We start from the raw sequence: 16,213 nt of genomic DNA, 5'->3' as shown, positions 1-16,213 counted from the left end.
AAAACAGCATGTGTGTTACTGTTACATGAGAAACTATCTGTTCTGTAAGCCTTCACCTGAAGTACAATAAAATATTAAAAAAAAAAAAAATTAAATGAGGAAAAAAACAGAGTAAATGGATCAAAAGACTTTTAAAATAAATCTTTCCTTGCTTAAAATACTTTAAGGGCTCCCCTCCACTTTCAGAACCTCAAACTCCTAACCATGATACACAAGGCCCTGTCTTCTCTCCTGCCATTTCCCCATAAGTACCCCTGACTCCAGCCAAACAGATTTATTTACAATTCCTTGATTATCTAGCTTTATTAGCATAAATTAATCTTTCTCCTGAATGCTCTTTCTTCCCTCCATTCTCTATCTAATGCTGTCTCACTTAGTTCAGGCATATCTTCCTGGTGGATGCCTGTCCTCATGCTGGGTTAAGTACCTCTACTCTGCTTCCATAGCACCAGGTATATACTTCTATCACAGCATTTCAAGTATTGTAGCTGTGGTTTTCTTTTCCGTTTCTCTCATTAGATTATAAACTTGCGAGTAAGGTCTATGTTTTTCATCCTCTCAGTGCCTTGAACAACAACAGAATGTAGTAAGTACTCAATATAGTTGCTGAGTTAAAAGGAAAGGAATAAAAACATATAAACTTGACTTGTACCAAATGATGCTCGGATTAACCGTATCAACCTTACCAATTAAGAAAATCTGAGGCTGGGGAGACTGGAACTCTTATGCACTGCTGGTGGGAATGTAAAGTGGTACAATCACTCTGGAAAACAATATGGCACTTCCTTAAAAAGCTAGAAATAGCATATGATCTGGCAATTCCACTCCTAGGAATAAACCCTAGAGAAATAAGAGTCATCACACAAATAGACATATGCACACCAATGTTCACTGCAGCACTATTCACAACAGCAAAAAGATGGAAACAATCTAAATGCCCATCGACAGATAAATGAATAAATAATGATACATACACACAACAGAACACTATGCAACGATAAAGAACAATGATGAATCCGCAAAACATCTCACAACATGGATGAAGCGGGAGGGCGTTATGCTGAGTGAAATAAGTCAGTCACGAAAGGACAAATAGTGTATGAGACCACTATTATAAGAACGCAAGAAAAGGTTTACACACAGAAAAAAGCATTCTTTGATGGTTACGGGGGTGGGGGGGATCACTAACTAGATAGTAGATAAGTGTTAACTTCAGTGAAGGGAAGGACAACACACAATATATAATAGGGGAAGTCAGCACAACTGGACTAAAGAAAAAGTACAGAAGTTTCCTAGACACATCCAAACACTCTGTGGGACCGAGTAGCTGGGGCTGGGACCTGGGGACCATAGTCTAGGAGGACATTTAGGTCAACTGGTATAACATAGTTTATAAAGAAAACATTCTACATCTCACTTTGGTGAGTAGCGCCTGGGGTCTTAAAAAAGCCTGCAAGCAGTCATCTAAGATACATCAATTGGTCCCATACCACTCGGAGCAAAGGAGAAAGAAGAAAACCAAAGACACAGGGAAAATATTAGCCCAAAGAACTAAAGGACCACGTGAACCAGAGACTCCACCAGCCTGATACTAAAAGAACCAGATGGTGCCTGGCTACCACCAACAACCACCCTGACAGAGATCATGACAGAGAGTTCCGGACACAGCAGGAGAAAAAGGTAAGAGAGATTTCAAATTCACATAAAAAGACCAGACTTACGGGTCTGATAGAGATTGGAGGAACCCACAAAACTATGGCCCCCAAAGCTCTAACCCAGAACTGAAACCATTCCCAAAGCCCAATTTTCAGACAAAGATTAGACAGATCTATAAAAAAATAACACACGTGAGGCACATGCTTCTAACAATGTATGAGACCAAATGAGCAGCTCCCATCCAAAAGCAGAATGAGAAGAGGAACTGGACGAATGGACACAGGGAACCTGGGGTGGAAAGGGGGAGTATGTATTCACATTGTGGGGATTGCAACCAATGTTACAAAACAATATGTGTATAAATTTTTGAATGAGAAATTAACTTGAGCTGTAAACTTTTACCTAAAGCACAATTAGAAAAAAAAAAAAAAAGAAAATCTAAGGCTCAGAAAAGTTAGGTGACTTGCTCAAGGTCACACCAATAGGAAGCAGCAGAGGCAAGGTTTCAGTCAAGGTCCTTCAGACTCCTAGACAAGGGCACTTTTCTGTACCTGTGAACTCCTCAAAGTGCTTAGCCCAAATGTCTCTTCAGAATAGGTGATCAATAAATATCTACTACTCTCATGTCTACTGCCACTTTCAAAACTAACGGTGTTTCTGTTGCTTTGTCACACACTACAGGGAATCACAGTATAAAGTGAAAGTGATTTACATTCTCTAAACTTGCTTTTTAACTCACCAGATAAATAGAAAAGGGTGAATTTGAAAAAAGAAAGAAGATTCAACTGAGACAGGGGAGATGGAGAGGTAGCAGCTACCACCTAAGAAGAAATGAACCTGCAACAAAAGCCCACATGCTCAGGAGCAAGAATATTTAAATTAGCTGAGCCAGCTACTAGCTTCCAAGACAAATCAAGGTGTTCATTTCAGGTCTCAAGCCCAATAAACTTTTCATCTTTTTCCTCAAATATCCATCTTAAAAATTAATACGGGACATCCCAGTTGCCATTTCCCCAGCAGTGATCAGATCTGAATCAATTTCCGCCATGGCATCAACAGTTACTTCACCAAGTAAATCTTTCTGTAGGTTGTAGCAGTTATTCTTCAAACAAGTATTTACTGAGCATCAATCGAGGGTACTGCACTTTGCTAGGCTGCTATGGAATACAAGAAAAAGTGTAGTCCATGTAAGCCATACATAAAAAGATTAAAAACAAAAGTGTAGAATAACAACTCAAAAGATAGCCAGAGGCTGGAAGAGACAGTGTCTGCTACAATGTCTTTGACCCAGTTTTTTAAAGACCGGCTAAAATCATAAACCCTCCCATCCCTCCATAATTAGGCACTAAACTCTGTAACCTCCTAGCCTTTCTTCTGCTGCCACTTTCTTTCTCCTTAATTCCTAGAGGCTAGAATATGCTAAAAGGATTTGAACAGACTCTTAAGAGGTGCAGTAACTTTCCACATGGGTCCTAAAGAGTCTAGTAGTCCTAACTTTCCTTACTTCATTCATTCAGCAAGTATTTACTGAACACCTATGGCACTGTGCTAGGCAAAGTAAAAACGACAGACAGACCCCAGTTCTAGTACAACTTTCAATCTAATCTCTAATAGTACTCCACTACAACAGTACGGTTACGAATTGACTTACTGATCTCTGAAACAAACCCAGAGAACCTAAGAATCCGAAGGGACCGCAGGAAATTAAAGTCCTCGTTTTTCACACGGGGAAACTGAGGCCCGAAAGTGACTTACCCAAGGACACACTGTGCATCGATCAGTGACAGAACAGGAACTAGAACCCAGGACTCCTGAAACTCCAATCAGTGCCCCACGTGCTGCCTATCCTTGACAGGAAAGGTTGCAGGTGGTGAAGAAGGAAAGGCAAGCCCCATCAAATAAAGGTCCGCTTGTCACTATCCTCCTCGAAACCAAAATCAAACCCAAATCGGGGGAGGCTGCCTCAGTTTCCCCGCGGAAAAGCAGCCGCGCAGCCTAGTTAGCGCACTTTTGCTTTTCTTTTCAGTTCCGCCCGCCCCGCCTTCTCAAATTCCAACCCCAGGGCCCAGAGGGCGACCATTGAAATTTACTCCTTCACTCACAAGGACTCGCACCAGTAACGCCATGTTCCTCGACAACTATTTCCGGGTGAAGGTGCGTTTCCGGAGTCTCCGCTGCTACGCCCCCACCCCCCACCCCCACCCCTCCGGCCTTACGACGTTGTACTTTTTCTGGCGGTAGCTGGGCAACCGTGGCGCAGGCGCAAGATTCCACCGCGCGCACTTACGCGCGCGCGGTTTTCCTGCTGTGCGGGAGGTGCCAGGCCTCCCGCCGTCTGGCTCTTCCCCCAGCACGTCACAGTGGCGGACTGCCCTTTTCAACGCTGGGCCTCTGTGATCTCTGACCTAGGGACTGTTCTTATTCGGCTCCTTACCCCCATTCACCCCAATCTCATGCCTCAGCACTCCATTGTCGGGGCTTCTCAGAACCCCTCCTTCCCTGACTCCTGCATGAGGATCCCTTTTTCACAGGGAAGTGAAAAGCACAGGGCCTTGGAGGATCCCAACATTTGACAGGCCCCTCAGAAGAAAGGTCTGGTGATATGCTTCAAAAAAAATCAGCCATTGAAAACCCTATGAAGCACAATTCTATTCTGACAACATGTGGTTGCCAAGAGTCAGAGTTGACTTGAAGGCAACTGTTTTTTTAAACGGTGCCTGAGAAAGAGCAATCCGAGATAGACAAATGCAAGAGACAGTAGAGGCCTGAAAATCAAGGAACGAGGGTAGTCAAACACTGACCTGAGGCCTGGTAGAGATAGAGGTGGAAGGAGGGTTTGGCGGTCTTGTTTCTTTGTTTCATGGGAACATCTTTGAATATTGATAGGAAAGAATTAGTAAAGATACAGAGAAAGAATCAAGGATACAGGGAATTTCCTGAGAAAGTGGGAGAGAATGGCCGTGGCTAAAGGACTCCTCTTCCACTGCGTCCAAAGAGAAGGTGTGGATGCTCCTGGGTTGCCTGGAAGGAGACAGGATGTTGAAGGATTGCCTCCCTTTTCATTCAGTTAGCAAAGACTCATTGAGTGTCTACTATTTCTGGACACAAGATAGATGTGGATACTGCCTTCACAGAGTGCACAGGATGGTGGGGTAAGCACACAAAAGTCTACTAAAGCAATGAAAAAGAAATTGTGGTGAGTGCTATGAAAGAAACAATAGCTAAGCTAGCGAATAACATGGGAAACTAGACAGTGTGGCCAGGTAGGGCCCTTTGGAGAGGTGACATGTAAGGTGCAACCTAAAGGACAAGAAGGGGGCTAACACAGGCAGTGACTTCACACATGCCATTCTATCCACAAATATTGAGGGGTGGGATTGGGAAAAGAAGATTCTAGGAGAAGAGTCCTGAATAGGGAGGAAAAAAAAGGTATATTTCAAGAACCTAAAGAAGACCAATGTGGTCTTTAATATCAATCTAAAGAGACAGGCAGGGGCTAAGTTATACAAGGACTTCTAGGTCAAGTCTGGTTTTTATTCTAAGTATAATGGGAAGCCGTTGGAGGATATTAAGCAGGGGAGGGTTGTCGGATTCATGTTGCAGTGGAATGGATCACTTTTGTGTGGCCTTTCTCACCATGGTCTTGTAACTCCCACCCAAGTGATTGAGTGGGACTGTGCACATACGGTAATTGTGGCACACCAAGGGGATTGGTCAATTGTGCTATCTTGCTAGGCTTAAAAGAGAGCCATTTCAAGAGCAGGAAGAGGCTATTACCACCAAGAAGGAAGAAGAGTCAGGAGCAGAGCACGTCCTTTGGACCTGGGATCCCTGTGCTGAGAAGCTCTGGGAACCAGAAGACAGAGAGAGACAGAGGTGTAATGCTGAAGACAACGAGAAGTGGCGACAGAGAAACAGCAGAAGAACCAGGAGACCAGCAGGAGACAGCGAAGTGGGCTTCCCAGCTCACAGACCTACAGCTGAGTGCCTTCGGGCAGGAGGCTTACTGGGAGAGTGGGGTGCCTCTGGGCACTTATCAGCAGAGCTAAAACAGCTTTGTAACACTTGCCAGAGAAGGGCAGAGGCTGAGGGGCCAGAGAGACGTTGCCTGCAGGCACAGCTGAAAAGAGGCTGCCCTGATAGAAGAACTGTATCCTGAGCATTCCTGAACCTGAATTGTAACCTGTTAACTTCCCTAATAAACCCCATAGTTATGAGTATTGTCTGTGAGTTCTGTGTGGCCATTGCAATGAATTATCAAACCCAGCAGAGAAGTAGAGAGTGCCGTGGGAGGGATAGTTGGTGTCAGAATTGGTAAAGATGGAGGAGAGAGGAGGCATGTCTGGCCTCTGCCTCATAATAAACAGCCCTGGGCTGTTGATCTTGAGTCTCCTTCCCCCTTGTGAAGTTAGAAGAGGTCAAACACCACCCCGACATCATTTTTACACTTGTTTAAGAAATTGCCTTTGGCTGCTATATATAAAATGGATCAGGGAGTTAAATATGGAAATGGAAGACAAATTAGTAGGCTAATGGTCTACTAAGGATTTTAGTATATAAATTTGATTTTGTTTTTATACAGAATATAAAGATTTCCCTAATTAATCTTCCATATGAAGGATTTTACAAGCCTGAATGAAGATACTTTCTGCACGCAAGTGTTTATCTTACATGCATGGACTGGAAGGCAATGGTGTAATACCCCTACATATAAATTAAGACAAGTGGCATCCATATTAAAAAGTGGGTGTCTTCATTTCCTAGGACTACCATAACAAAGTACTCAAACTGGGTGTATTAAAACAGCATAATTTTAAATGATCAACAATTACTCTAAAGCAAAGATGAAAGGGTAAGGGGACAGGGAAACCAGTTTACTGGAAGCAAAACATCCAGAAGGGAATCAATGAAAATGTTAATTAAAACATTATGAAAAATGTAACCAATGTCTCTGAACAATATGTGCAGTAATAGTTAAATGGGAACCTAACTTGCTGTCTTAGTTACCTAGTGCTGCTATAACAGAAATACCACAAGTGGATGGCTTTAACAAACAGAATTTATTTTCTTACAGTTTAGGAGGCTAGAAGTCTGAATTCAGGGCACCAGCTCTAAGGGAAAGCTTTCTCTATTAGCTCTGGGGGAAGGTCTTTGTCTCCAGCTTCTATTTCCTGGTTTCTTGGAATCTCCATGTGGCTTGGCATCAATCTTCCCCATCTCTGCTCTGCTCCCTTGTTCAATCTCTTTTATATCTCAAAAGAGATTGACTCAAGATACACCCTACACTAACCCTGCATCATTAACATAACAAAGAGAACCCATTCCCAAATGGTATTATCACCACAGGTATAGAGGTTAGGATTTACAACACATATTTCTGGGGGATATAATTCAATCCATAGGCACCCTTGTGGTGAAATAGTTAAGATCTCAGGCTGCTAACCAAAAGGTCAGCAATTCGAATCCACCAGTTGAAACCCTATGGGGCAGTTCTACTCTGTCCTATAGGGTCACTGTGAGTTGGAATCGACTTGACAGCACATAACAACAACAACAATTCAATCCATAACACTTGTTCTGTAAACTTCCACTTAAAACACAATAAAATATTATTATTTTTTTAAAAAGCACAGCAGAAATTTATTCTCTCACAGTTCTGACTGCTAAGAGTCCAAAATCTAGGCGTCAATAGAACCATGGTCTCTCTGAAGGCTCTAGGGAAGAATCCTTTTTTGCCTCTTTCAGCTTCTGGTGGCCTCAGACTTTTCTTGACTTGTAGACATACCACTCTAATCTCTGCCCCTGTCTTCACATGGCCATCTTCCCTGTATGTCTCTGTCCAAATCTCTCTTTCTTTTCCCTTATAAAGACACCAGTCATTGGATTTAGGGCCTACCCTACATCCATGATGATTTCTTCTCAAGATCCTTAAGTAATTACATCTGCAAAGACCCAAAGCAATAAGCAAATAAATATAATCTAATGTCAGGTACACACACACACAGAGGCGCAGGACCAGGCAGTGTTTCGTTCTGTAGTACATATGGTCGCTATGAGTCAGAACCGACTTGATGGCACCTAATAACAACGTCAGGTAATGGTAAATGCTAAGCAGGATAAGAGAATAGAAATTGATAGGGCAGGTGCTATTTTAGATAGAATGGTCAGACAAGGCCTCACTGAATTTTATCAGAAATGTGAATGAAGTGAGAGCACGATCTATGTAAATATCTTGCAGAAGAGCATGCCAGGCAGAGAGAACAGCAAGTGAGAAGGCCCAAGATAGGAGAATGCTTGGTGTTTTCAAGAGCAAGGAGGTCATGATGGCTAGAGTCAAATAAACAAGGGAGAGTACGGCAGGGGATGAGGCTGACAAGGTGGCCAGGGGCCAGATTGTGGGGGACCTTGTCAGTCATGGTAAGGACTTTGGATTCTATTCTGAGTGTGCCAGTACAGTTGATCTCATTATTCATAGGTTCCATATTTGCAAATTTGCCTACTCACTAAAATTTATTTGTAACCCCAAAATCAATACTCCTGGCACTTTCGCTGTCATTTGCAGACATGTACAGAGTGGCGAAAAATTTGAGTCATCCAACCCACATTTTCCCAGCTGAGGTCAAACAAGATGACACTCAGCCTTCTTGTTTCAGCTTTCATACTGTAAACATGTCTTTTTCCTGGTCTATTTAGTTCCATGTTTTTTGCATTTTTGTGCTTTTCCATGGTGATTTTTCACTTTTTAAAATGGCCCCCAAGCATAGTGTTGAAGTGCTGTCTAGTGTTCCTAAGCACAAGAATGCTGTGATGTGCTTTACAAAGAAAATATGTGTCTTAGATAAGCTTTGTTCAGGCATGAGCTATACTGCTGTTGGCTGTGAGTACAATGTTAATGCAATATATATATATATATATATATACACAGAGAGAGAGAGCCCTGGTGGCTTAGTAGTTAAGAGCTACGGCTGCTAACCAAAAGGTTGGCAGTTTGAATCCCCCAGCCACTCCTTGGAAACCCTATGGGGGCATTTCTACTCTGTCCTATAAGGTCACTATGAGTCAGAATCGACTCAACGGCAACAGGTTTGTTTGGTTGGTTGGTTGGTTGGTTGGTTTAAACAGAAACACACGTAAAATAAGGATATGTATTGTATGTACCGACCAGTTGACTTGCAGGAACTTAACTATGTATTTGCTTAGGCACAATGCTTCAGTATTCACTAATTCAGCGTTTGTGGCTAATAACAAAAATCAACTGTATATGTCTAGAAAATCACTGGAAGGATACATAAGAAAACCGGTAATGGCAGTTATGGTTGTTGATTCTTAGGGAGGGGGCTGGGGGACTAGGAGGTTAGGTATGGAAGGTAGGTATACTTTTCACTACACATCCTTTATTCCTGTTTGAATTCGTATCATATATATACAGTTACCTTTAAAATTTTAAAAAACATATTTCATACAATTCACCTTCAGCATCTTATTCTGAAAAAAGTATACTCATTGGTTCTGTGGAAAATACAAAAAAGTAGGACTTGGTCCTTGCCCTCAAGGATATTACAGTTTGGAGGAGGGAGGTATAATGCATATTTACAATTTTTTTTTAAAGCCAATGCAAAAGAAGGAAGTTGGACCCCTGCTTCACAGCACACACAAATAGCTCAAAAAGAGATCACAGACCCAAATGTAAGAGCTAAAACTATGCAACTTTTAGAAGAAAATGGAGTACATCTTTGTGCCCTTGTGTTAGGCAAAGCCTTCTTAGATATGACACCAAAAGCACACAAGCAACAAAAGAAAAAATAGATAAATTGAACTTCATCAAAATTAGAAACTTTTGTTTTGCAAATCATACCATCAAGAAAGCAAAAAGACACAATGGGAGAAAATATTTCCAAATCATATATGTATGTGAAATGAAGTCCTGCCATCCTTGCTTCTAAGGAGCATTCTGTCTGTATTTCTTCCAAAACAGGCTTGTTCGTTCTTCTGGCAGTCCATGGTATAATCAATATTCTTCACCAACACCATAATTCAAAGCATCAATTCTTCTTCGGTCTTCGTTATTCACTGTCCAGCTTTCACATGCATATGAGGTGACTGAAAATATCATGGCTTGGGTCAGGCACACCTTAGTCCTCAAAATGATATCTCTGCTTTTTAACACTTTAAAGAGATCTTTTGCAGCAGATTTGTCCAATGCAATATGTCATTTGATTTCTTGACTGCTGCTTCCATGGGTGTTGATCCAAGTAAAATGAAATCCTTAACAACTTCAATATTTTCTCCATTTATCATGATGTTGCTTATTGGTCCAGTTATAAGGATTTTTTTCTTTATGTTGAGGTGTAATCCACATTGAAGGCTGTAGTCTTTGATCTTCGTCAGTGTTTCAAGTCCTCATTGCTTTCAGCAAGCCAGGTTGTGTCATCTGCATATCGCAGGTTGTTAATGAGTCTTCCACCAATCCTGATGCTATGTTCTTCTTCATATTGTCCAGCTTCTCAGATTATCTGCTCAGCATACAGACTGAATAAGCATGGTGAAAGGATACAACTCTGATGCACACCTTTTCTGATTTTAAACCACAGAGTATCCCCTTGTTCTGTTTGAACGACTGCCTTTTGTTGTATGTACAGGTTCATGGCTTGGGTCAGGCACACTTAGTTCTCCAAGTGATATCTTTGCTTCTTAATACTTTAAAAGAGCACAATTAAGGGTTCTGGAATTCCCATTCTTCGCAATGTTATCCATAATTTGTTATGATCCACACGGTTGAATGTCTTTGCATAGTCAATAAAACAGAGGTAAACATCTTTCTGGTATTCTCTGCTTCCAGCCAAGGTCCATCTGACATCAGCAATGATATCCCTTGTTCCATGTTCTCCTCTGAATCCGGCTTGAATTTCTGGCAGTTCCCTGTCAATGTACTGCTGCAACCATTTGTGACTTATCTTCAGCAAAAGTTTACTTGCATGTGATATTAATGATATTGTTTGTTAATTTCCATATTCTGTTGGATCACCTTTCTTTGGAATGGGCACAAATAGGGACCTCTTCCAGTTGGTTGGCCAGGTAGCTGTCTTCCAAATTTGTTGGCATAGAAAAGTGAGCACCTCCAGTGCTGCATCTGTTTGTTGAACATCTAAATCGGTATTCTGTCAATTCCTGGAGCCTTGTTTTTTCACCATTCCCTTCAGTGCAGCTTCAACTTCTTTTTTCAAAACCATCATTTCTTGATCATTTACTATCTCCTGAAATTGTTGAACACTGACCAATTCTTTTTGGTAGAGTAACTGTGTATTCCTTCCATCTTCCTTTGATGCTTCCTGGGTCGTTCAATATTTTGCCCATAAAAACAAAAACAAAAAAACAAACCCACTGCTGTCAAGTTGATTCCAACTAAGAGCGACCCTATTGGACAGAGTAGAGCCGCCCCATAGAGTTTCCAAGGAACAAGTGGTGGATTCGAACTGCTGACCTTTTGGTTAGCACTGAACTCTTAACCACTAGCTGCGCCACCAGCACTCCTTTTTGCTCATAGAATCCTTCAGAAATTTCAACTCAAGGCTTGAATTTTTTCTTCAGTTCTTTCAGCTTGAGAAATGCCAAGCATGTTCTTCTCTTTTGTTTTCTAACTCTAGGTCTTTGCATATTTTATTATAATACTTTATCTTTCGAGCCACCCTTTGGAATCTTCTGTTCGGCCCTTTTACTTCATCATTTCTTCCATTCACTTTAGCTACTGTACGTTCAAGAGCAAGTTTCAGAATCTCTTCTGATATCCATTTTGGTCTTTTCATTCTTTCCTGTCTTTTTAATGACCTTTTACTTTCTTCATGTATGATGTCCTTGATATCATCCCACAACTTGTCTGGTCTTCACTCATTTGTGTTCAATGTGTAAAATCTATTCTTGAGATGGTCTCCAAATTCAGGTGGGATATATTCAAGGTAATACTTGGCTCTTGTGGACTTGTTTTAATTTTCTTCAGTTTCAATTTGAGCTTGCGTATGAGCAATTGATGGTTTGTTCCACAGTCAGCCCCTGGCCTTGTTCTGACTGATGATATTGAGCTTTTCCATCATCTTTTTCCACAGAGGTACTTGATTTGATTCCTGTGATTTCTGTCTGGTGAAGTCGACGTGTGTAATCACCGTTTATGATGTTGAAAAAAGGTACTGCAATGAGTAAGTTGTTGGTCTTGCAAAATTCTATCATTCGATCCCTGGAGTCATTTCTATTACCAAGGCCATATTTTCCAACTACTAATCCTTCTTCTTTCTTTCCAACTTTTGCATTCCAATCTCCAGTAATTATCAATGCATCTTAATTGCATCTTTGATCAATTTCAGACTGCAGAAGTTGGTAAAAATCTTCAATTTCCTCATCTTTGGCATTAGTGGTTGGTGGGTAAATTTGAATAATAGTCATATTAACTGGTCTTCCTTGTAGGCATATGGATATTATCCTATCACTAACAGCATTGTGCATCAGGATAGATCTTGAAACGTTCTTTTTGATAATGAACACAGTGTCATTCCTTTTCAATTTGTCATTCCCAGCATAGTAGACCACATGATTGTCTGATTCAAAATGGCCAGTATCAGTCCATTTCAGCTCACTGAGGCCTAGGATATTGATCTTTACATGTTCTATTTCATTTTTGACGACTTCCTATTTTCCTAGATTTATAATTCATACATTCCATGTTCCAATTATTAATGGATGTTTGCAGCTGTTTCTTCTCATTTTGAGTCATGCCACATCAGCAAATGAAGTTCCCGAAAGCTTGACTCCATCTACATCATTAAGGTTGACTCTACTTTGAGGAGGCAGCTCTTTCCCAGTAATAGTTTGAGTGCCGTCCAATCTGACGGACTCATCTTCCTGCACTATATCACAATGTTCTGCTGCTATTCGTAAGGTTTTCATTTTTTTCTGAAGTAGACTACCAGATCTTTCCTCCTAGTCTGTCTTAGTATGGAAACTCTGCTGAAACCTGTCCACCATAGGTGACCCTGCTGGTATTTGAAATACCAGTGGCATAGCTTCCAGCATCAAAGCAACACACAAGCCACCACCGTACGACAAATTGACAGAATTACCACATGACCTAGGAATTCCATTCATAGGAAATGAAAACATGTCCACACAAAAACTTGCACAAAATTGTTCACAGTAGCATTGCATATACATACATACACACACATATACATACATACAAAATGTAGTATGTATATCCATACAATGGAATATTATTGATCAAAAAAAGAAATGAAATACTGATACATGTTACAACATGGATGAACTTTGAAAACACTTGTTATGGATTGACTTGCATCCCCCCAAAATATGTGCTGTAATTCCTAATGTCTATGCCTGTGGTTATATCCCATTTGGGAATGGGTTGGCTTTGTTATATTAATGAGGCAGGATTCATGTAGAGTGTGTCTTGAGTCAGTATCTTTTGAGACATAAAAGAGATTAAATAAGCAAGTGAGCTAGCAGAGATGAAGGAAGAGAGCTGCCAAGCCACATGAAGATTGCCCAGCAGCAGAAGCTCAGAAGAGAAACACATCTTCCTTCAGAGCAGACAGAGAGAGAAAAAGAAAGCCCTCCCTAGAGGTGGCACCCTGAATTCGGACTTCTAGCCTCCTAAAACTGTAAGAAAATAAATTTCTGTTTGTTAAAGCCATCTATTTGTAGTATTTATGCTATAGCAGCACTAGATAACTAAGACAATTAACGTTAAGTGAAAGAAGCCAGTCACAAAAGATCACATATCGAACGATTCTATTTACATGAAATGTCCAAAATAAGCCAGTCTATAAAGACAGAAGGAGCCCTGGTGGCGCAGTGGTTGACAGCTCGGCTGCTAACCTAAAGGTTGGCAGCTCAAATCCACCAGCCACTCCTTGGAAACCTATTGGGCAGTTCTATTCTGTCCTATAGGGTCGCTATGAGTTGGAATCAACTCAAGAGCACCTAACAACAACATAAAGACAGAAAGTTGATTAACAGTTGCCAGGGGCAGGGAATTGACTGCAAACGGGTGTGGTGGTTCTTTTGTGGGGGGTGAAAATGTTCTGGATTAAATTGCAGTGATGGTTGCACAGCCCTATGATTATACTAAAAACATTAAACTGTACACTTTAAATAGGTGAATTGCATGCTCATTTTTTAATTGAATGTTTTCTTATTATTGAGTTGTAAGAATTCTTTCTATATTCTGGATACAAGTCCTTTATCAGATATATCACTGGAAAATATTTTTTCTTATTCTGTGTTTTCACTTTCTCGATGGTATCATTTGCACCACAAACATTGAACTAATATTGTCTTTCTTTAGAGCTGTTTTAAAAACAAAAGAAAAACAAGGCATGTTGTGCTGGAATAGAGACACAGGGAGAGTGACCCGCTCCTTCTGTCTTCTCCGGACACTTTAACACACTCCCGTACACTCTTGCTTTCCTGACCAAATCTTTCCTACGTGTACTAACCTTCCTGGCACCTGGCTTTCCTCTGAGAAACTATATCCTCTGTAGCCCTTTCATGTGGAGCTTGCTCAGTCACCTGCATTCTCTACTTAGGTTCTCCAGCAGGGCTGCAGTTCTCCACATGCCTCAGGTGTTCTTTCAGACCACAACTCCTCAGACTCTTGCTAAAAAGTAAAAACAAAAACTTTCTCCTTTGAGGCTAGTACCCTTGTCATACCACTTTCTGTCCTTCTTCATTGTCATTACCAAATTCTCTCTCACACTCCCTTATTCTCTGAGGACTAGGTGCTTGCCTTTCAGTTTTCCACTCTGCCCAAAGACCTGCCATGATTCTAGACCTCTCCATACACAAGAATGAGTCTCGGCTCTCATTTCCTTTACCCGACCTCAGCCGCCCACTCTCATGGCCACCTACAGACCTCTTCACCAGAACTGTTTTAATTCTGAATTTTTAAATTTATGCCATTCTCTATCTCACTCTCCTATCCTTTCAGTTTTCATGCATTACTCCTAGTACACTTATAATTCTACTCCATTGAGACCTTCAGGCTTTTTGTCTCTTCTCTTTACAGTCTATCAACCTTCCCCACTCTTCACTTCTTTGCCTATCTAGACCATACAGACTATTGTTTTAATTACTCTCTTGCCAATATTAAATCCCTTGCTCAGATGTTCTTCTATCCTGGCCACAAAGAATGACCCCAGTCCTGCAATTGTCCATTTATTCCATGGCTGCATCTGTACTGCATGTGTACTGCTGAAGAAAACATAAAAGGGGCATATCGGAGCCACGAAAAATTCAGAGTTCCCAACTTTATTATGATCTCAAATCTACCCCCACGCTCCAAAACTTTCCATGTTCCTCAAATTTTGAATCTGACCTCTTTCTGCTGTCTCTGAACAGATGGCCTCACATCCTACTTCACAGAGCGGTTAGTTAAGTAACTTGCCCAAAGGTCAGTCACTCAGCTGGAAAGTGGGAGTACGAGAACTGGAACCCAGGTCTGCCTGACTTCCAAGTACATGGATTAACCTTTCTCTATTATGCTTCCTCACATCTGTTTTCAGATTGGAAGAACTAGTGGAGTCAGAGTGAAGTCTGAGAGGCTTCCCAAGGTTGCATGTTCCAAGCCTAGGAAAGTTGATCCTCCTGCTAGGGACCCTGGCACACGCGTATGTGGAAGGGCCCAAGATGGGGAGCAGAGCGCTAGGAGGCTCTTCTCTTTCATCACCTATGGGCCTCTCCTTTTCCCTGCCCTAAACTCTGCATCTATTTCTCCTAGGAGTCCAGGGAGATGCTTGTAAGACAAGGGAGCCAAGACCCAGGGAGGTAATTCAACTACTGGCCAGGACGAGGGGCAGTGGAGCTGGGGGTCCAGAAAAGTGGCAAGAATGGTATAAAGAATGGTGAGACTGGCAAAGACCTGCAGGCAAGCTGTTACCACTCTGCCACCTCACCTCTCTGGGTTTCAGCTTCCTCATCCATAAAAATGGGGCATAATATTCCTTGTCCTGCCTGCTTTACAGGACTGTTTAAGGCACAATATGATAACAGCTAACATTTACTGAGTGCTACCTCTGTACCAGGTACTGTATTGAGTGCCCTCCATAATCCTCATAGCCCTGTGAAATAGGTGTGTTGTTTCTCCTCCTCCACTTTTTACAAATGAGGAAACCAAGGTTTGGAGAATTAAGTTCCTTGTCCAAGGCCTCCAGCTCTAAGTGACATCTGAAATGTGAACCTGGGCAGCCTTTTGAACCCTTCAGAGCTGCGAAACCATGGACAGGAGACAGTGTTAGTGAACTCTAAAGTATGACCTAAGCCTTGTACCCTTTTGGACATGAATGTAGCATACAGTACACAGTATGCAGTATGCAGTATGCAGCCTGCTATGAGTGGGACTGAAGGTGAGTGCCTGGTGGAGAGCATTTTCCAAAGAGACAACTGAACAGATCCAATGGGTAGAGTGGAAGGGCTGTTCCCACCACACTAATTTAATTTGATCTCCATGGCCTGGGTGGGAAAGAAGGGTGAGGGCACAGTCTGAGTGGCTCTT

At 41.6% G+C, this 16,213-nt stretch overlaps 1 protein-coding gene across 3 annotated transcripts in view; it reads right to left on the bottom strand.

Annotated features, from left to right (window-relative positions):
• Window positions 1–3,790, bottom strand: part of LOC101352172 (ubiquinol-cytochrome-c reductase complex assembly factor 1) — a 140,507-nt gene extending 136,717 nt beyond the window's left edge. For 2 of the 3 annotated variants that reach the window (XM_023725054.1, XM_023725056.1), the window contains exon 1: window positions 3,759–3,790. In XM_023725054.1, the coding sequence (XP_023580822.1) occupies window positions 3,759–3,782 (24 nt within the window). In that variant the 5' untranslated portion in view covers window positions 3,783–3,790. The remainder of the gene's footprint in view (window positions 1–3,758) is intronic. The other variant, XM_023725060.1, reaches the window with a different exon arrangement.
• Window positions 3,791–16,213: the final 12,423 nt, after the last annotated feature.

Source organism: Trichechus manatus, unplaced genomic scaffold, assembly GCF_000243295.1.
Source record: "Trichechus manatus latirostris isolate Lorelei unplaced genomic scaffold, TriManLat1.0 scaffold00008, whole genome shotgun sequence".
NCBI lineage: Eukaryota > Metazoa > Chordata > Mammalia > Sirenia > Trichechidae > Trichechus > Trichechus manatus.
The sequence above is the reverse complement of the archived record's forward strand: the minus strand, read 5'-3'. Positions and strand labels throughout refer to the sequence as shown.